Source organism: Cherax quadricarinatus, chromosome 17 (assembly GCF_038502225.1).
Source record: "Cherax quadricarinatus isolate ZL_2023a chromosome 17, ASM3850222v1, whole genome shotgun sequence".
NCBI lineage: Eukaryota > Metazoa > Arthropoda > Malacostraca > Decapoda > Parastacidae > Cherax > Cherax quadricarinatus.
Window position 1 is genome coordinate 47,731,939 of NC_091308.1, and position 22,028 is coordinate 47,753,966.

Genomic DNA, 22,028 nt, shown 5'->3' on the forward strand with positions numbered 1-22,028 from the left:
CAAGTTTGTCAAGACTGGGAACCAAAGCAATAACAGTACTAGGGGGAGAGAGCACAACTTTGTAGTACCCACAGTCAGTGGTCAGGCTTCAAACCCATTTTATTGTACAGTATTTAAGGAATGGAACGTATTGTCTGCCCATGTGAAAGCTTGTCATAGCATGAACCAGTTCAAGAAGAGTGACAAAGGTACCTACTGAATGAAGCTACAGAAAGGGAGAGTGATTTCTTGTATAGCTAACATACATGTATCTATTACTGTGAGCAGATACTTTCTCTAGTATTAATGTAAATAACTCAGTTTGCCTTATTCCTAGTTTATCTTTATTTATTGTAACTGTTTTACGCATAGTTGAGTTACTTACTTTTAAGGTTTAAAAAATAAGATATTACAAGGATCCCGACTGCTAAGTAATTCGATATTAGCTGAGTTAGCTGGCCAGGTAACCCTCTCCCACGCTTCATTCACTCCCATGTAGCACGTTATAAGATTTTGTCCTGATTTTTTAACCCTGGAGGGTTAGCCACGCAGGATAACCAAAGAAAGTCAGTGCGTCATCGAGGACTGTCTGTCTTATTTCTTTAGTGGTCCTTCAGTCTTGTTCCCCAGGAGGCCACCAGCACCAGTCGACTAACACCCAGGTACCTACTTACTTGCTAGGTGAATGGGACAGCAGGTGCAAGGTAACACGCCCAATGTTTTCACCTTCGCCGGGATCGAACCCCAGACACTGTGAGGCGTTTGTTTTGCCTACAAGACCACGCCGGTTTTTTTATGCGGTACAGATAACGTAATGAAACACTGTTAGAATGGAATATACAATTCTCCTGTACTCTGTAACTCGTCTAATTGACCATATGAACTATGTATTATTGCTTTACTAATCTTAAGTTAATTTTAAGTTTGCCCGAAATGATCTGCATACAAAGGGGCTTTTGGCATGTACACCCAACTATTATATCCCTCTGTACAACCATGTAATTTGTCAAAATAAACATTTTTATCTTTATCTCTAAACACAATAGAAAACCACTAATATGCGGTGCATTTAGGGTAAACTTATCCTAATGCTGATGAATATGACAATTCTTCTGTGTAGTCGTTAACACCAGTGCAATGTATGTCTTATTCTCTTGTTTTCTTTGTGACATACCTCACTACCACTTAGTGTACCACTTGGTCACCATACCTCACTACCACTTAGTGTACCACTTGGTCACCATACCTCACTACCACTTAGTGTACCACTTGGTCACTATACCTGTAGACAGCCTGTACTGTCTGCACAGACAGCCTATGCTGTCTGCCAGCTTAGTTCATATTTCGCGGCACTCAGGTGTTGCCCTCTGGGCCTGCTCAGGTCTGTGGGACGCTGGTCCCACACTCGCTCACTCAGCGGCCTAGCAGCAAGACAGAAGTCCTACTAGCTCTCTCCCTCGTGGGATGGCCCTACCGGGCCATGGGCACAACACACAAGCCTGTGTACCCACCACAACATTGGCAAAGCAAGAAAAAACCCTCCGCAGCCCTATCATTCACCCTCCCCGTTTTCAGCTCGCCAAATAATCTCGTTATATACCTCACTACCACTTAGTGTACCACTTGGTCAGTATACCTCACTACCACTTAATGTACCACTTGGTCAGTATACCTCACTACCACTTAGCATACCACTTGGTCACTATACCTCACTACCACTAATGTACCACTTGGTCACTATACCTCACTACCACTTAATTTACCACTTGGTCACTATACCTCACTGACTCCAGGTAAACCACTTAGTGTACCACTTGGTCATTGTATATCTCACTACCACTTAGTGTACCACTTCGTCACTATACCTCATTGCCACTTAGTGTAACACTTGGCCACTATACCTCACTTCCACTTAGTGTACCACTTGGTCACTATACCTCACTGCCACTTGGTCACTATACCTCACTACCACTTGGTCACTATACCTCACTACCACTTGGTCACTATACCTCACTACCACTTAGTGTACCACTTGGCCACTATACCTCACTACCACTTGGTCACTGTATACCTCACTACCACTTAGTGTACCACTTGGTCACTATACCTCACTACCACTTATTGTACCACTTGGTCATTGTATACCTCACTACCACTTGGTCACTGTATACCTCACTACCACTTGGTCACTGTATACCTCACTACCACTTAGTGTACCACTTCGTCATTGTATACCTCACTACCACTTACTGTACCACTTGGCCACTGTATACCTCACTACCACGTAGTGTACCACTTGGTCACTATACCTCACTACCACTTAGTCACTATAATCTAACAAACTCTGCTTGCCTTGTTACTCTACATTTAAAACATTTACCCTCTTCTAGAATTTTTTATGGTGAAACGCTAAACCCACAGGGGCCGTAGAGCACCTGGGGAATGGGAGGCAATCAAGTTGGATCAAAGAAAATGGAGAATGTGTCCATTCCTTGGATCAAGAACCCCTCACTGGCATTAACTTACTTTCCTGAATACCATTTCTGACTCTTCTATTCATTTCTTGTCTCTGAGAGAGGGTCAGTAGGGATTATTATTATTATTATAATCAAAAAAGAAGCGCTAAGCCACAAGGACTATACAGCGCTGCAGGGCAGGAAGGAAGCGAGGGCATCAGGTGGCAAAAGGGAGATGGATGAGTAATAGGTTACGGATAACAGCGGGGTAGTGGATGGTGAAAGGGTAAAGGGCAGCAAAAGACTGAACTAGAAAGGGCTGAGGGGAGTGCGAAAAGTATCATCAGAGTTTGTGGAGTAAATCAGTCGTTGTCAAGAAGTCAATGAGAGAGTCAGGATTAAAGGAGGGTCCATCAGCAAGAAGGGAAGGTAAAGAGAGAGTAGTAGAACGAAGACGACGTTGGAGGTAAATTCTGCGTGCTCGTTGATAGGGCAGTCTAACAGAATGTGGCTAATCGATACTGGAACTTGACACTGCTCACAGAGAGGAACAGGGTGCCTCTCCATGAGATACCCATGAGTAAGACGAGTGTGGCCAATGCGAAGGCGGGAGAGAGTGGTCTCCCAACCTCGGCACTGATGACAAGAAGACGGCCAGTAACCTATGCTCGGTTTAATAGAATGAAGTTTGTTACTGAGCAGAGTTGACCAACGTTGTTGCCAACGGGTGCGAAGGTGGGTAGCTATTGCAGCAAAATAGTCCAGAAATGGAACACCTCGATAGGAAATTGGTAGGTCATGCACTGCTGACCGCGCAGCAGTGTCTGCCTGTTCATTGCCATGTACGTCGACATGACCAGGGACCCAACAAAAAACAATATCTTTATGTTTGGTAGAGATACGGCGTAGCCAAAGTTGGATACGGAGAACTAGGGGATGAGATGTATCAAATTTTCGTATAGCCTGTAGAGCACTAAGGGAGTCTGAGACTACTACAAATGATGACACAGGCATAGATGCGATACGAATAAGTGCTGCAAGAATGGCATACAGTTCAGCAGTAAAAATGCTAGCTGAAGATAGTAAATGCCCCCGCACGACGCTGTCCAGAAACACTGCTGCGAATCCGACGCCGTCTGAAGACTTAGAGCCATCTGTGTACACAGCGGTGGCATGAGAATGGGAGTGGAAGTGATCAAGAAAAAGAGAGCGGGAAGCCACCGTAGGCAGTTGAGCTTTCGAGCAAGGGAGTGAGAAAGAACAGACCCGAACAGCTGGAATTTCCCAGGGGGGTAGGAAAAAGTGAGATGCTACATGAACATATAAAGGTGGTAACTGAAGGGAAGACAAGAGTGAATGTAGGCGAAGAGAAAAGGGACGGAGCAAACAGGGGTGGCGAACGAATAAAGAATGTCTACTAATATCGGTGACCATTCTATAAATGGAAGGATTGTGTAGATCGTGAGAGCGTACATAGTAGCGAAGGCAATGGGCATCACGGCGATCAGACAAGGATGGAACATTTGCTTCTGTATAGAGGCTCTCAACAGGGGAAGAGCGAAAAGCACCAAGGCACAAACGTAAGCCTTGGTGATGGATAGAGTTAAGGCTATAGAGAGTAGCAGGAGAGGCCGCGGAATAAATCTGGTCACCATAATCTCGTTTCGATAAAACGAGGGCTGAATGTAGGCGAAGCAGAGTTCGACGATCGGCTCCCCATGAAAGATGAGCAAGGGTTTTAAAAAGGTTTAGCCGGCTGTGACAAGTTGCCTTCAGAGAGGTAATGTGAGGTTTCCAGGATAACCGACGGTCAAAGAGAAGGCCTAGAAACCTGACTGTATCACGTTCGGGGATACGGGAGCCATAGAGATACAAAGGATGATCAGAGATAACAGAGTGTCTAGTGAAAGTAATTTGGTGAGTTTTGGTACTTGAAAATTTAAACCCATGCGTGGTGGCCCAAGTGGAAACACGGTCGACCACATGCTGGAGAGAAACTGCAATAAGGTGACAGTCAGCGCCTGCACAAGCAATAGCGAAGTCATCAACATAGAGTGATGACCAAATATTGGGTGGAAGAACAGAGGCCAAATCATTTATAGCAAGGAGAAAGTGTTGTGCTTAGAACACATCCCTGAGGGACACCTTCAGCTTGGACGAAGTCCGGGGAAAGAACATTATTGACTCGAACACGGAAATGTCTGTCAGTTAAAAAGTTCTTAAGGAAGGATGGTAGATTGCCTCGGAGGCCTAAGGAATGGGCCTGGGCCAAAATATTATACCTCCAAGTTGTCATATGCCTTCTCAAGGTCAAAAAATATGGCAATAACTGAGTGATTATTCGCAAAGGCATTACGAACATACGTATCCAAGCGTAGTAAGGGGTCTATGGTAGAACGACCCTTACGAAAGCCATATTGACTAGCGGAGAGACTGTTGTGAGTCTCTAAATACCACATTAAACGTCGATTTACGAGGCATTCCATCACTTTGCAAACTGCACTAGTAAGAGCAATGGGGCGATAGTGGGAGGCATCATGTCCTGTAGTACCCGGTTTGCGGAAAGGGAGAACAATGGCAGATTTCCACAGCTGGGGAAGAACTCCTTGTGCCCAAATAAGATTGAAGAGGTGTAAGAGGACTACAAGGGCTGACCGATGTAAATGTTGTAACATACGAATATGAATGTCGTCAGGCCCAGCTGCCGATGATCGGCAAGCTGAGAGCGTTGCCTCCAGTTCTTGAAGTGTAAAAGGCACATTATACTGTTCTTCTCTGAGAGTAGAAAAGTCCAAGGGTACTAACTCTCTGGCAGACTTTGAGGAAAGAAACGAGAGGCATAGATGGAGCCCTCGGGAAATACGGACCAGATGTGTGCCAAGTTCAATGGCAACGTCGAGAGGGTTTGCTACATCAACACCAGCGACCCGTAGAACAGGAGCCGGGTCAGGAGAGTATTTACCACTCAATTTCCTCACTTTTTTCCAGACTGCACTCATAGAAGAAGCAGAGGTGATGGTGGAAACATAGTCTCGCCAACAAGTGCGTTTAGCTTCACGGATGACACGGCGAGCGATCGCACGCTTCTGCTTAAAATCAAGAAGTCTCTCAGAGGTTCTATTGTACCGGTACCTGCCCCATGCAGCACGTTTCAAACGTACTGCACGAGCACAAGCAGGAGACCACCAAGGCACGCACTTCTGAGAATGCCTGCCTGAGGTTTGGGGTATAGAATGAGAAGCTGCGGTATAAACTGATGTCGAGAAGATGTGTAGGAGCTCATCAATGGAGGATGAAGAAGGAACCTCACTAAAAGCAGTGAGGTGTGAGTAAAGATCCCAATTTGCCCGATCAAATTGCCAGTGAGGGCTACGGAAAGGTGGTGAATAGGAAGGAGAAGTAAGAATGATCGGAAAATGATCGCTGTCATGTAAGTCTGGTAGAACAGACCAGGTGAAGTCTAGTGCAGTGGAGGAAGAGCAGACTGATAGATCGATGCAAGAGAGAGTATGAGTACGAGGATCAAAATGGGTGGGAGTACCCGTATTTAAAACATGGAGGGGGTGAGAGGCGAGAAAAGCCTCCAACTGAATGCCACGTGAGTCACAATGAGACCCCCCCAGAGGAAATGGTGGGCATTAAAATCACCAAGTAACAGAAGTGGTGGTGGTAAGGATGAAACAAGAAAGGCAAAGTCTGGGATAGAAAATGCTCGAGAAGGAGAGAGATATAAAGAACATATTGTAAACCACTTATTCAAGTGGATACGGGCTGCAGTGTAATGCAGCGAGGTATGGACAAATAGTTGACAGTACGGAATATCATTGCGTAGAAGAAGGGCACTTTCATTAAAGGTCCCATCTGAGAAAGGATCCGAAGAAAACAATAAATTATAGCCTGAGATAGGTTGGAAAACAGCCGAGTGTAATTTTGGTTCTTGTAAGCAAGCACCAACAGGGGAAAACCTGGAAAGCAACATCTGAAGCTCACCCCGATTACCCCTGAGGCCGCGGATATTCCACTGTAAATAGGCCATGATTGGCGATGAAGAAAATATCAGGAATCTGTAGGTAAAGGCACCTACGGACTAGAGGGGTTAGAAAAGTCAACGTGTGGTGGCATTGGAAGACGTTCAAGTAGCGAAGGAACGGAGCGTTGCGAAGAATGGGGTTGTGAAGATGGAGGAGAGGGAAGAGAAGGAACAGGAGGTGAATCAGTGTCCATTGAAGGTTTAGTCTCTGCAATATATTCTGAAATGGCTTCAAGTGTTTCTGAATTCAAAGATGTATGGGAGACCATATTGGAGATAGAAGGAGGAGGGTGAGTAAAGATTGGGACAGTAATGGACTGTACCAAAGTAGAGGGGGAGGGAAGAGTGTAAGGGACTGGAGATGAAGTGTAGGGGGGGGACAGAAGAGGCAGAAACCTGGGAGGTGGCAGAAGAGGGAGAAACTTGGGAGAGGACGGGGGTGGAAGGCATAGTACAAGGAGGAGGGTGAATCTCCACACTTGTAATAGAGCCAGAGAGAGGGGAAGAACTAGGTACAGAGACTGGAAAGGTAAAGTGTGGAGGTGGAAGAAGGGAAGGAAGGGGCAAAGAAGATTTGAGCAATGTGGATTTTTTGGACTTCTGAGTAGAGGGGCGATTGGTATTAGGTGTCGTACGAGGTCTTGTCGATACTGGGGCTTGTGAGGAAGGACGCGAAGATGTGAGAACAGACTGAGTTGTAGTCGGGACGTCAGAGCCAAGGACAGCAAAAGGATTAGATGCCGTAGTGGCTATGGGAGGGGTAACAACAGAGGAGGCTGCAGAAGATGGGACCCCAGAAGTGGGGGGATGTTTGGAAACACGAGAATAAGAAACACGGGGTAGTCTCCCTTGGAGGCGGAGATGAGTAACTGCCATAGCATAAGGGAGACCTTCTGCCTCTTTGAGGCAACGGATTTCACGTTCATTTAAGTAGACCTGGCAACGGCGGGAGTACGAAGGGTGAGCTTCATTACAGTTAAGGCAAGATGGAGGTTGACTGCAAGATGTATTAGAATGGTCGTCAGCACCACAGACTGGGCATTCGGCCATAGATCTGCAATATTTCGCTGGGTGACCAAAACGCCAGCAATTTCTACATTGTTGCAGTGTAGGTATCACCTTTCGAACTTGTAACCGATGTCCCGCGACATATACAGAGGACGGGAGTTCTCGGCTGTCAAAAGTTAAACGAGCCACATTGCAAGGGTAAAGTCTCCGCCCCCGGGCAGGAAGGACATAAGTGTCTACTTTGAGGATTGGGAGATCCTGGAGTTCCAGCTGTTCAAAAATGTCATTGCCACATGACTGGAAATTCTGTTGGACTATGGTATGGGGCAGAATGACAGTACCACTACAAGAATTGAGAGAAAGATGTTTTTCAATAGTGATAGGAGTAGTATCGATATTCGAAAGGAGAGAAAGATCATGAGCTTGGGTAGCATTCTGGACAGTGATGATGCACGTACCGCTCTTGAGAGCATGAAATGAAATATCTCGGCCAATATGACGCAGGAGCGCTTTGCCAATACTATGGTCAGAAAGGTAGGCAGAAGAAGTCGGTCTTAAAGTAAAGAATTTAGTCCATTGTGTGGTCCGAAACTGAGCGTGGAGAGGGAGTGCTTGACGTGTCGGTCTTTTCCGAGTAGAATGGGAAGGTAACGAAGGAGCATCATCAGGAGATTGACGTTGGCGTTTAGGAGTAGGACCGGAGTTGGTCCGGCGTGAAATGGGTGGGCAATTCGAAAATTGCCGTACCGTAGAGGGAGAAGCCGGAAGCATAGTCAAAGGAGAGCGGAGTTCAGACAAATCGAAGGAGTCAGTCAAAGCCCCGGTACCTGAAGCGGGTGAGGAAACAGCACCAGCAAGAGGTACAGGGGCATCAGGAGTGTCCGAAGAGTGGTCTAAACACAAGGCAGGGTCAGAATGGGGTGCGGTATCAAGAAGGGGCCCGGGGGTAGTGGGTTAATGGACTAGGGCTGCCATGGTTAGGTTACTCCTTTGCTTTTTGTTTTTAAGAAAAAAAAGAAAGAAAAGAAAATAAAAATAAAAAAAAGAATAAAAAAAGGGGGGAGCGGGGAGGAATAGTTCCCAGGAGGAATGAAAGGGCCGGAAATCTCCCTCCGCGCCCAAGAGGACCTCAACACCGCTAGTAGCGCAGATGCAGCACGGAACCCGTGCCATACCCTACCCTTCATGCCAGTAAACCAGCAATCCGGGATAGCAACCTCACATCTGCCGAGCTACCTCGGTGGACAAAAGAGAGGGTGACCGGATATCTGCCACAAAGCATACCTCTTTCGGCCACCACCCCCGGAATCCGAAAGGTGGCTTCCAGAGATACACCCGTCGCCCGAAAGACACCCAAAGCTACTCCGGGATACCGGAGAGGGATCGGGACATCCCCAGGCAATCCAGATTCCACGGCAAACTACGCCACCGCCAAGAACCTCAACGGAATGGGATGGACCCCGGTGTCCTTTCCCCTACCTAGGAACTAGCGCGCCTGTGGGAGAAATCCCAAAGGCCAAAAAGAGGAAGGGCAAAAGGGAGGGGTGAAGAGGAGGAGGAGGAATGGAAAAAAGGGGAGGAGAGGAGAATGGGGGGTAATTAGGTTCGGTCTGAGGAAGAAGACCGACCGGGCTAATTCCTCAGACCAAGAGCCTCTTCACCACGCCAAGGAGCCCCCCTTGAAGAGGGGGTCAGTAGGGAGATGGTGGAAGATCATGCCTGAGCATGGAACAGACGTGTGTGACTGTGTTGCAATATAGGCACGGTAACATTTACAAAGGAATTTAGGAAACCAATAATCCGAATTTGAGCTCTGGAGGTGGGGATTACAGTTTGAGAAAGTTGTTTGAACTGTGATGCATGTGTAGCTCTCACTAGTCAGCTGTTGAATGAGTGATAATGATTCATAAATAATGTGCACATGGGAGAAGAGAGATTAAGACGTTTCGGTCCGACTTGGACCATTTACAAAGTCCAAGTCGGACGTAAACGTCGTCGTAAGCTCCTCTCTTCTATGTGCCGGTTATTTGTGTATTGTTCCAGTCATGGTATTGTGCATTTTTGTTATTTAGTGATAAACTGATAATTTTTTAATGTGAATTCTGCTCTGTCCTTGGTAAATTCTTTCCACTTGAAATTAAACTTTGGCAAGTTTACATGAAAATTACGATTGTGTAATAAATTACTTTTAAAAATACATGTATACCAAAATATTCTGATTGAAATCTTAAGATTTTTTTTTTTTTAAATTAAGTGTTCTTATTTAAGTTAAAATAGTTTTAGTCCAGTACTTTACTAAGTGTCCTGTCAAGTGCTTCCAAGACACGACACTTTAGAATCTACAAAATAACACCTTGCAAAATCTACCAACAGCATATGACATGGTGGGTGATGCCGGGAGTCCCGGAGACGAAGGTGATCATGGAGACAAAGGAGATCAGGGTCCCACAGGTGAACCTGGCCAGTGCCCTGAAGAAACATGTTTTGTTGGACCACCAGGCAAGCCAGGACCTACAGGGGAACCAGGAAGCCAGGGGCCCAAAGGCGAGTGCTGTTATGGCATACGGGGTCCTCGGGGCCACAAAGGGGTTCCTGGTAAAAGTATTCCAGGTGTCCTAGGACCACCAGGATTCAGGGGTGACAAGGGAGATATGGGACGAACTACCTGGGGCTATGATGCAGACGTCCTTGGAACTCTTAATGTGCAGCAGTTTTCCTCCCTGAATGGATAATGACTGTACACAGTGATCACCCTGGGAGATACTACCGTCCTCTCACGCAAGTGTCAGTTTTGCATTCTGGTCAAATTGCTGTGCATTTTTTTATATTTCATGAGAATGTAAGATGCTAGGTAAAGCTTACAAATAATCTACTCATATTCAGTATCAATATGCACTTATCTTTACTCTCCTGTGTACTTCTTCATAGATTGTTGGAATCATTAACACAGTGGGACACCAAGTTCAAACTTGTATTTCTTGCATATTCAGAAACTTTGCTTTGATCCGCTGAAGAGTAAAAATAATTGAAATAAAGAATATATATACATGTAATATATATATATATATATATATATATATATATATATATATATATATATATATATATATATATATATATATATATATATATATATATATATATAAAGTTAAGATGAGGATAGTCATGACTTTGTGGGGAATGTATTGAATTAGTAAAACGTTGTGCTGAGCAGCAGTCAGGTGGCAGGTGGCGTTTATCTTGCCTCCGAAACTCTCTCCAGGAAAACTCCAGGTTAACATACATTCTAACACTCGCTAGTATTTATGTGCCTTATCAAGTACGAGAATGTAAATCATATATATATTAAGGCTAAGAGGTAAAACGTAGATGTTATGAACTGAGATTCCTATAAAACATGAAAGATTTTTGTGCCAATTTATGGCAGTATCATATATATATTCTAACACTCATTTCATCATATTCATTAATAATTATGTGCCTTATCATCCACCAAGATAAACCCAGGGATTATGGTTATGTCATCGCAATTAAGCGATGACATTCAGTGAAGGAAGAACAGTAAAATATTCTGACAGTTGTGGCAGCAGTGGAAGTCATGGTGGTGGCAGCCACAGCCATCCAGATGCATTACTCAATTATTCTTTTACAAAACTTATGAGAGCAGCAAATATTGGCAAATAATATAGCATTCTATTTTGCTGGATTACAATGAACGTAGCTACATCACTTGTACAACGGCTAGTCACCTGTACTGCTAGAACCCCAGTGGAAATAAGTCAGTCTGACTTTTTTGGGGTTATCCTAGGCTGCTATGTATTATCTATGTAACTGTATTTGTGTATACCTGAATAAACTTACTCTTTATTAGATAACGTTTATATCTTTCATTTGCCGGAGAGTGCAAGTTACAAGTGTGATATTAATAACCATAATGTGTGTATATGCTGGTACATGATGAACATAATTAAGAATACGTAAAACAAGTGTTACGCTATCTCATGATATTGAAAAACTAAGTAAAATATCATATTTCTATAAGAATGTCATTCTGTCTGACTTTTTTGGGTTATCCTAGGTTCTCTACACATATGCTGCTATGTATGATAATTCTATGTAACTGTATTGTGTATACCTGAATAAATTTACTTACTTACTTACTTACTTATATTCTACCTCTCAGCATTACCTAATACATGATCCACATGCTCAACAGTAATGACAATAGAAGTTCAGAATATATTTTGATTTGATTTATACTCTCATTGTTCTTGTATTGTAAATTTTTCTTTATAAAACTTTGTATTTTCATGCTCAGTATATATGGACAAATTAAAGCTTCAGACACCCTTCTTTGTACTCACCGAATTGTGGTTTCAGGGGTCGAGACTGTGTGTGTGTTACCATTTTGTCCTAGGCCTGTGTGTCTTCTTTCAACAAACCGGCCATATCCCACCAAGGCAGGGTGGCCCAAAAAGAAAAACGAAGTGTCTTTTTTAACTTTAGTAATATATACAGAAGAAGGGGTTACTAGCCTCTTGCTCCCGGCATTTTAGTCGCCTCTTACGACACGTATGGCTTACAGAGACAGAATTCTCTTCCACTTCCCTGTGTGTGTGTAATCACCTAATTGTGGTTGCAGGAGTCGAGACTCAGCGCTTGGCCCCGCCTTTTCACTGATTGCTACTAGGTTCTCTCTCTCCCTGCTCCATGAGCTTTATCATACCTCGTCTTAAAGCTATGTATGCTGCCTGACAACTCTATGATTGATTACTTCCTAACATCCCTTTGACTCATCCGAGTCTTCAACTTCCAATTGTGACCCCTTGTTTCTGTGTACCCTCTCTGGAACATTCTGTCTCTGTCCACCTTATCTATTCCATGCAGTATTTCGTATGTCGTTATCATGTCTCCCCTAACTCTCCTGTCCTCCAGTGTCGTCAGGCCGATTTCCCTTAACCTTTCTTTGTAGGACATTCCCCTTACCTCTGGAACTAGCCTTGTTGCAAACCTTTGCACTTTCTCTAATTTCTTGACGTGCTTGACTAGGTGTGGATTCCAAACTGGTGCTGCATACTCCAGTATGGGCCTGACGTACACGGTGTATAGTGTCTTGAACGATTCTTTACTGAGGTATTGGAACGCTATTGTCAGGTTTGCCAGGTGCCCATACGCTACAGCAGTTATCTAGTTGATGTGTGCTTCCGGAGATGTGCTTGGTGTTATCTTTGGCCACCTAGCCTATACTCTGCAGTCTTCTTTGCCCTTCCCCAATCTTCATGACTTTGTATTTGGCGGGGTTAAATTCGAGGAGCCAGTTGCAGGACCACGTCTCCAGCCTGTCCAGGTCTCTGTAGTCCTGCCTGAGCTTCATCTGATTTAATTCTCCTCATCAACTTCACATCATCTGTGAACAGGGACACTTCAGAGTCTATCTCTGTCCCTTCTATCATGTCATTCACATATACCAAAAATAGCACTGGTCCTAGGACTGACCCCTGTGGGACCCTGCTTATCACAGGCACCCACTGTGATACCTCATCATGTACCATGACTCGTTGTTGCCTCCCTGTCAGGTATTCTCTGATCTATTGCAGTGCCCTTCCTGTTATACACGCCTGATCCTCTAGCTTCTGCACTAATCTCTTGTGAGGAACTGTGTCAAAGGCCTTCTTGCAGTCCAAGAAATTGCAATCAACCCACCCCTCTTTTTCATGTCTTCTGTTACTTCGTCATAAAACTCCAGAAGGTTTGTGACACATAATTTGCCTTCCATGAATCTGTGCCGGTTGTCGTTTATAATCTTGTTCCATTTCAGGTGCTCCACCACTCTACTGATAATCTTCTCCATGACTTTGCATACTATACACATCAGTGACACTGGTCTATAGTGCCTCATTTCTGTCTCCTTTCTTAAAAATTGGGAGTACATTTGCTGAGGGGAATCTTAGGCCTGTGTTCCATGTGCAAAATAATAATAGAACTTTTCTTTGTCAGAGGAAAGAAAGTCTCCCTGATAACATTGTGTATACATAGTGTATAGTGTATACTACAGTGGCTCCCTAGTATATAGATGATAAAGGCTAAAGTGTCATTTGAAAACAGGTGAATTTGTAAATGAAGTGATAAGCCTATAGAGGCAGGTGCCAGAAGTCGCCAGAATCTTACCACAGTGGTCAGCTGTTTTAATAATCTTCCTGGCCTGCTAGTGTACTCGCATATAATCTAGTGATACCAGTGAATATCAGAATACAGTGTTGTAGTAGCAACTAACCAGTATTATAATGGTACTTAGTGGAGTGGAGTGACTTTCATTAGTTTCTTTTTTCTTGAAATACCAGACGTTTACTGTGATTTTCATATAACCTGTAGTTACCAGCGGTCGCAATATACACAACGAGAAGCAATTATTACTACAGAAAAAGCGTTCTTCCTCCAAAATTTCCACCAGTCAACTATATTGATAATATAGCATTTATTGTGGTGGAGACGAAAAAAAACTAGAAAAGCTAGATACAGCGATTGATAAACAAGGGTTGAGGCTCGGCCGTTCGTCACTGTAGGAGCTGCCAGAAATCACCGGTTCTTCAACAAGCAAGTTCTACTTTTGTATCAATCAAATCACATATTACTCGGGTAGATAATTTCAAGTAGATCCTTCATGTGTTAGCTCAAATCACCGACCAGTATGTTTTAAATAAGTGACCCACTGATCAGATCAGACTGGTTCTGAACCCTCGACTGGTCCGAACCCTTGACCGATTTCAAACGGATTCGTTAGACAATAAAGCAGACTGTAAACGGATGGGGTTGTAGGCGCCCTTATCAAACACAAACAATAAATATAAATCAGGAACGTACATGGTAAGCTGTCCAATATACAAGTACAGTGGACCCCCGGTTAACGATATTTTTTCACTCCAGAAGTATGTTCAGGTGCCAGTACTGACCGAATTTGTTCCCATAAGAAATATTGTGAAGTAGATTAGTCCATTTCAGACCCCCAAACATACACGTACAAATGCACTTACATAAATACACTTACATAATTGGTCGCATTCGGAGGTAATCGTTATGCGGGGGTCCACTGTACAGTTAGAAATAGAAATACAAATAGCTAGAGCTTCATTTAAGGAGGTTATTAGTAGAATATTCAAGAGGTTGCTAGTAGAATTACAGTAAATCAACCATTCAAATCATTATGAAGCTCTGTGTAGTCTGCAGTAAATCAAACAAACGGGCTTCCACATGGATAAATTGTCATTTTTGTGGAAATTGGTGTCACGCCCCTTGTGCAGATATCCAAGAACTAGCTACAAGCAGTATTAAAACAGGGAAGTGTTTTTGGGTATGCCCAAATGAGATAAATCTGTGGACTAAAATCACAAATGTATTAAGAGAGGATAACATCAAAGCTGCTTTCATAGAAAACCTGGAAGCTTTCTACAACAGATGGGAACATAAAAAGTCTGGGCTGAATGGTACTGCCCTTGATACTGGCCATGTAGTCAGAAACTGTAAGGCCGGAGGTGCTGTCATGGTAGACAGTAATGGTGAAGCTGGAGGTGCTGTCCTGGGAGACAGTAATGGTGAAGCTGGAGATTTTGTCCAGATAGTCGGGAATTATACGCAGGAAGGAATACATATAAATGACCTCATAGGGGACAGGAGCCATAGTGGGGAAACAAGTGTAGTCAAAGATAAGATAAAACCAATATTGCAAACTAGAAATACCACAGGAAATAGCAAACAAGAGGACTTCACTAGCAATAGTGAGGATATATTACCAAAAACAACTGGTGGGAGCTCCATTGTTGGTGCTAGGGAGGATAGGAATAAGACAGAGAAACATGCACCAACAGGGAATACAGTCACAGAAACCCAAGGCAAACGGAAACCAAGCCTGTGCACATACTATGCACTTGGTATCTGCAGACATGGGAAATCTGGAAAAACAGACGGGACGTGCAACTATGACCACTCTAGAAAATGCCATGCCCATATGACAACAGGAAAATGCAAACTCCCTTCCTGTAAGCTTTTTCACCCTGAAATGTGTACCTCTTCAGTACAGGAAAGACTGTGCTATAACTTAAATTGCCAGGCACACCATCTAAAGGGGACAAAAAGATACAAAACATCCAGGCCATGGGAAAACCTGGGTAGCCACAGCCACTCAAGAGGGAGAGGTTTTTTAGTGCCAGGAAGGAAAAAAAACTGGCAGGAAATGGCAGAAATCGTACACCAAATCCAGTCATTCCTGGAGTGGAACCACAGTCAATGGCCTCCACTCCAAACCAACAGATACAGATACTAATGCCGGAAAAAAAATCCCCCCCCAGTACCAACAATACCACCAGTCCGATGACATTCTTCTTTGCAAATATACAGGGTCTAAAGCCAGCAACAAACAACAAAATACCTTTCATCCGTGGACTGCTTGCTGGGAAGATATACAGTGGACCCCCGGTTAACGAACTTTTTTCATTCCAGTAGTATGTTCAGGTGCCAGTACTGACCGAATTTTTTCCCATAAGGAATATTGTGAAGTAGATTAGTCCATATCAGACCCCCAAACATACACGTACAAACGCACTTATATAAATACACTTACATAATTGGTCGCATTTGGAGGTGATCGTTAAGCGGGGGTCCACTGTACTAAGCAACACAGACCCCAACTTATGCCTAGAACAGGTTAACTTGGTGGCACTCGATGTATGCACAAGGCTTATTCCTCTAAGAAAAAGGAGGAGTAGATGTAAAATAGAAAGAGACAGGCGCTCCCTTTACAGGCGACGGAAAAGAATAACAGAGCGGCTAAAAGAGGTCAATATATCTGAAATGCGTAGGGAGACACTGGTCAGAGAAATAGCAAGCATCGAACTTAAGCTAAAGGAATCTTATAGGAGTCAGGAATCGCGGGAAGAACTAAAAGCCATAAATGAAATCGAAAGAAACCCAAAGTATTTCTTCTCCTATGCCAAATCAAAGTCGAGAACAACGTCCAATATTGGGCCCCTACTTAAACAAGATGGGTCCTACACAGATGACAGCAAGGAAATGAGTGAGCTACTCAAGTCCCAATATGACTCAGTTTTTAGCAAGTTGCTAACCAGACTGAGAGTCGAAGATCAAAATGAATTTTTTATGAGAGAGCCACAAAATTTGGTTAACACAAGCCTATCCGATGTTATCCTGACGCCAAATGACTTCGAACAGGCGATAAATGACATGCCCATGCACTCTGCCCCAGGGCCAGACTCATGGAACTCCGTGTTCATCAAGAACTGCAAGAAGCCCCTATCACGAGCCTTTTCCATCCTATGGAGAGGGAGCATGGACACGGGGGTCATCCCACAGTTACTAAAAACAACAGACATAACCCCACTCCACAAAGGGGGCAGTAAAGCAACAGCAAAGAACTACAGACCGATAGCACTAACATCCCATATCATAAAAATCTTTGAAAGGGTCCTAAGAAGCAAGATCACCACCCGTCTAGAAACCCATCAGTTACACAACCCAGGGCAACATGGGTTTAGAACAGGTCGCTCCTGTCTGTCTCAACTATTGGATCACTACAACAAGGTCCTAAATGCACTAGAAGACAAAAAGAATGCAGATGTAATACATACAGACTTTGCAAAAGCCTTCGACAAGTGTGACCATGGCATAATAGCGCACAAAATGCGTGCTAAAGGAATAACAGGAAAAGTCGGTCGATGGATCTATAATTTCCTCACTAACAGAACACAGAGAGTAGTCGTCAACAGAGCAAAGTCCGAGGCAGCTACGGTGAAAAACTCTGTTCCACAAGGCACAGTACTCGCTCCCATCTTGTTCCTCATCCTCATATCCGACATAGACAAGGATGTCAGCCACAGCACCGTGTCTTCCTTTGCAGATGACACCCGAATCTGCATGACAGTGTCTTCCATTGCAGACACTGCAAGGCTCCAGGCGGACATCAACCAAATCTTTCAGTGGGCTGCAGAAAACAATATGAAGTTCAACGATGAGATTTGAATTACTCAGATATGGTAAACACGAGGAAATTAAATCTTCATCAGAGTACAAAAATTCTGGCCACAAAATAGAGCGAAACACCAACGTCAAAGACCTGGGAATGATCATGTTGGAGGATCTCACCTTCAAGGACCATAACATTGTATCAATCGCATCTGCTAGAAAAATGACAGGATGGATAATGAGAACCTTCAAAACTAGGGATGCCAAGCCCATGATGACACTCTTCAGGTCACTTGTTCTATCTAGGCTGGAATATTGCTGCACACTAACAGCACCTTTCAAGGCAGGTGAAATTGCTGACCTAGAAAATGTACAGAGAACCTTCACGGCGCGCATAACGGAGATAAAACACCTCAATTACTGGGAGCGCTTGAGGTTCCTAAACCTGTATTCCCTGGAACGCAGGCGGGAGAGATACATGATTATATACACCTGGAAAATCCTAGAGGGACTAGTACCGAACTTGCACACGAAAATCACTCACTACGAAAGCAAAAGACTTGGCAGACGATGCAACATCCCCCCAATGAAAAGCAGGGGTGTCACTAGCACATTAAGAGACCATACAGTAAGTGTCAGGGGCCCGAGACTGTTCAACTGCCTCCCAGCATACATAAGGGGGATTACCAACAGACCCCTGGCAGTCTTCAAGCTGGCACTGGACAAGCACCTAAAGTCGGTTCCTGACCAGCCGGGCTGTGGCTCGTACGTTGGTTTGCATGCAGCCAGCAGCAACAGCCTGGTTGATCAGGCTCTGATCCACCAGGAGGCCTGGTCACAGACCGGGCCGTGGGGGCGTTGACCCCCGGAACTCTCTCCGGGTAAACTCCAGGTATACCTCAGATAGTTGCCCAGTTTCAAGTGATGTGTTGATTATTGTGGTAAGTGGCACACACAACATCTCTGGTCCCTCTCTAAAGACCCACAGAGAGATGTCTGGTCCCACCACCTTTGAGGGATCAAGGCTACTTAGCAGCTTCTTCACCTCCTCCTCAATTGTGTGTATTTCATCCAACACTAGTTGGTATAACCTTTGTTGGTGTCCCCCTCTGTTCTGTCTTCCTAGAGTCCTCCCTATCTCTACTGTAAATACTTTCTTAAATCTCATGTTCAGCTCCTCACATACCTCTTGATCGTTTTTTGTGAGCTTCCCACCTTCTTTCCTCAGCCTGATTACCTGATCTCTGACTGTTGTCTTCCTCCTAATGTGGCTATACAGCAGTTTCGGGTCAGGCTTGACTTTCGATGCTATGTTGTTTTCGTACTTTCGCTGGGCCTCCCTCCTTATCTGTGCATACTCGTTTCTGACTCTTCGACTAATCTGTTTTCCTGGGTCCTTTGCCTTCTGTACTTTTTCCATTCTCTAGTGCACTTAGTTTTTGCCTTTCTACACCTTCAGATAAACCAAGGGCTCATTCTGGTTTTCCCATTATTTCTGTTGCCATTGGGAACAAACCTTTCCTCTGCCTCCTTGCATTTTGTTGTTACGTAGTCCATTTCGTTTACTGACTTTCCTGCCAGTTCTCTGTCCCACTGAACCTCCTGCAGGAAGCTCCCCCTTTTATAATTTGGCTTTTCCCATTCAACTCCTGTCACCCTCTCCACTTGTAACTCCACTATGTATTCAAAGCTTAGAACTACGTGATGACTAGCTCCAAGGGGCCTCTCATATGTGATGTCCTCAATGTCTGAGCTGCTCAAGGTGAACACATGGTCCAGTCTCGCTGGTTCATCCTCCCCTCTCTCTGGTAGTGTCCCTAACATGTTGGTGCATGAGGTTTTCCAGCACCACATCTATCATCTTGGCTCTCCATGTTTCGGGACCCCCATGTGGCTCCAGGTTTTCCCAATCAATCTCCCTGTGGTTGAAATTGCCCATAACCAGTAACTTTGCTCTGCTTGAATGAGCTCTTCTGGCCACCTCAAGTAGTGTGTCCACCATTGCTCTGTTGCTCTCTTCATATTCCTCTCTTGGCCTCCTGCAGTTCTGTCATGGGTTATACATCACTGCAATGACTACCTTATGCTCCCCAGACTGAATTGTACCTAATATGTAATCCCTTTCTCCAATCTCGTCCATTCCTTCCATTTCCTCAGATCCCCATTCATTTTTATTGAGCAGTGTAACCCCTCTTCCCCCTCTGTTCCTTCTATCTTTTCCCAGGATCTGATACCCGGATGGGAAGATTGGATCTGTTATTGTCTCAGTGAGTTTCATCTCTGTGATTGCTATGATGCCTGGGGACATCTCATTGATTCTTTCATGCCACTCCTCACATTTATTTGTTATTCCATCCGTGTTCATATACCAAACCTTCAACTTTTTCTAAAACTGTGGTTTGGGGAGAAAGGTGGGGTTGGGGGAGTGGGAGCCCTGGTGGGGGCATATGGGGGGTGCAGTGGGGGTGGGGTTTGTGATGATGGGGGCAGAGTTCCTATGGAGGGGTTGCTGTAGGGGTGAGGGCAGATGGAACAGTGTGTGGGTTTTGGTTTAGATTGTTCAGTTGCATTGGGGTTGTCATGGTTGGATTCCCTCTGTGGATGTTTCTAGAGGAGGGTGTGTTTGCTCTTCCACCTGGGTTTAGGGTCTCCTGCTCATCTCCATCATTGTCTTTTGTTCCTCCTTTCTTCTTTATACCCTCTCTTTCAGTATCATCCTTTCTTCTTGTGTTCTGTCTCAATCGAGGTACACAATCCAGTACTCCGGTTTGCCCCTTAGTAATGCTTTTCCCTGCAGGATCCTGTTTTGTGCTGATTCCGCCTTGAAAATCACTTTGGCTGGTTTTTTACTCTTGCAAACCACCCAATTCTCTGAAAATTTGTCAACTGGGTCATGTTGTCTTCACCTATTGCTTTCATGATACTTTCAATCATTTTTTCTCCTGTTTTCTTGCATCATAGGTTTCCCCTTCAACCTCCTGGAGTCCATAGACAAAAACTAATCTCACTCTTTTGTCCTCCCACTGTCTCTCTGCATCCTCTGAGGTGATTTAGTTCCTTCCATTGAAGCATTCTTTCCTTGAATCTCTTCCCTGGCTGATGGCCCTGCGCTCAGTGGTCTGCCTTTCCTGATCAGCTGTTCCTGGCCACTGCAGTTGGCTGTTGGAGTCTCTGCATATAACTTAGCTTCTTCATTGTCAGTAGTCCCCTCATTTGTTCTCAATGTGCTCCTCGTCTTGTTCTGGGCCCCACGTAGGTCTGGTAGGGCCTTCACATATAGTATAGCTCCTTTGTTCCCCACAGTCCCCTCGTCTGTGACTGATAAAGAAGTTCCTGATGCCATGGCTGTACTGTCCTTTGGTACTTTAGGTTGTGTCAGATTTGATAGTTCCTCTTCTAAGCACTGTAACTTGGCTTCTGCTGCTGTGGCTTGTAGCTCACATTTTCTGCTCTCTGCAGCTATCCTCTCTTCCATTTTCTTGCCGAGCTCTTCTAGCTTCCTTCCCCACTCTTCCTCTCATTTTGTGAGCTCTGCGTGTGTGTGTGTGTGTGTGTGTGTGTGTGTATATATGTATAGATGTGTGTTTTGTATATATATATATATATATATATATATATATATATATATATATATATATATATATATATATATAATATATATATACATATATATTTTTTTTTTCCAACAAGTCGGCCGTCTCCCACCGAGGCAGGGTGACCCAAAAAAGAAAGAAAATCCCTAAAAAGAAAATACTTTCATCATCATTCAACACTTTCACCACACTCACACATTATCACTGTTTTTGCAGAGGTGCTCAGAATACAACAGTTTAGAAGCATATACGTATAAAGATACACAACATATCCCTCCAAACTGCCAGTATCCCAAACCCCTCCTTTAAAGTGCAGGTATTGTACTTCCCATTTCCAGGACTCAAGTCCGACTATATGAAAATAACCAGTTTCCCTGAATTCCTTCACTAAATATTACCCTGCTCACACTCCAACAGATCATCGGGTCCCAAGTATCATTCGTCTCCATTCACTCCTATCTAACACGCTCATGCACGCTTGCTGGAAGTCCAAGCCCCTCGCCCACAAAACCTCCTTTACCCCCTCTTTCCAACCCCTTCGAGGACGACCCCTACCCCTCCTTCCTTCCCCTATAGATTTATATGCTTTCCATGTCATTCTACTTTGATCCATTCTCTCTAAATGACCAAACCACCTCAACAACCCCTCTTCTGCCCTCTGACTAATGCTTTTATTAACTCCACACCTTCTCCTAATTTCCACACTCCGAATTTTCTGCATAATATTTACACCACACATTGCCCTTAGACAGGACATCTCCACTGCCTCCAACCGTCTCCTTGCTGCTGCATTTACCACCCAAGCTTCACATCCATATAAGAGTGTTGGTACTACTATACTTTCATACATTCCCTTCTTTGCCTCCATAGATAACGTTTTTTGACTCCACATATACCTCAACGCACCACTCACCTTTTTTCCCTCATCAATTCTATGATTAACCTCATCCTTCATAAATCCATCCGCCGACACGTCAACTCCCAAGTATC

At 44.2% G+C, this 22,028-nt stretch overlaps 1 protein-coding gene across 3 annotated transcripts in view; it reads left to right on the top strand.

The window, feature by feature from the left end:
* LOC128686481 (cuticle collagen 1) overlaps nt 1-11,349 on the top strand; it is a 77,406-nt gene extending 66,057 nt beyond the window's left edge. For all 3 annotated transcript variants that reach the window (XM_053773428.2, XM_053773429.2, XM_053773430.2), the window contains exon 5: nt 9,847-11,349. In XM_053773428.2, the coding sequence (XP_053629403.1) occupies nt 9,847-10,205 (359 nt within the window). In that variant the 3' untranslated portion in view covers nt 10,206-11,349. The remainder of the gene's footprint in view (nt 1-9,846) is intronic.
* The last annotated feature ends 10,679 nt before the right edge of the window (nt 11,350-22,028 follow it).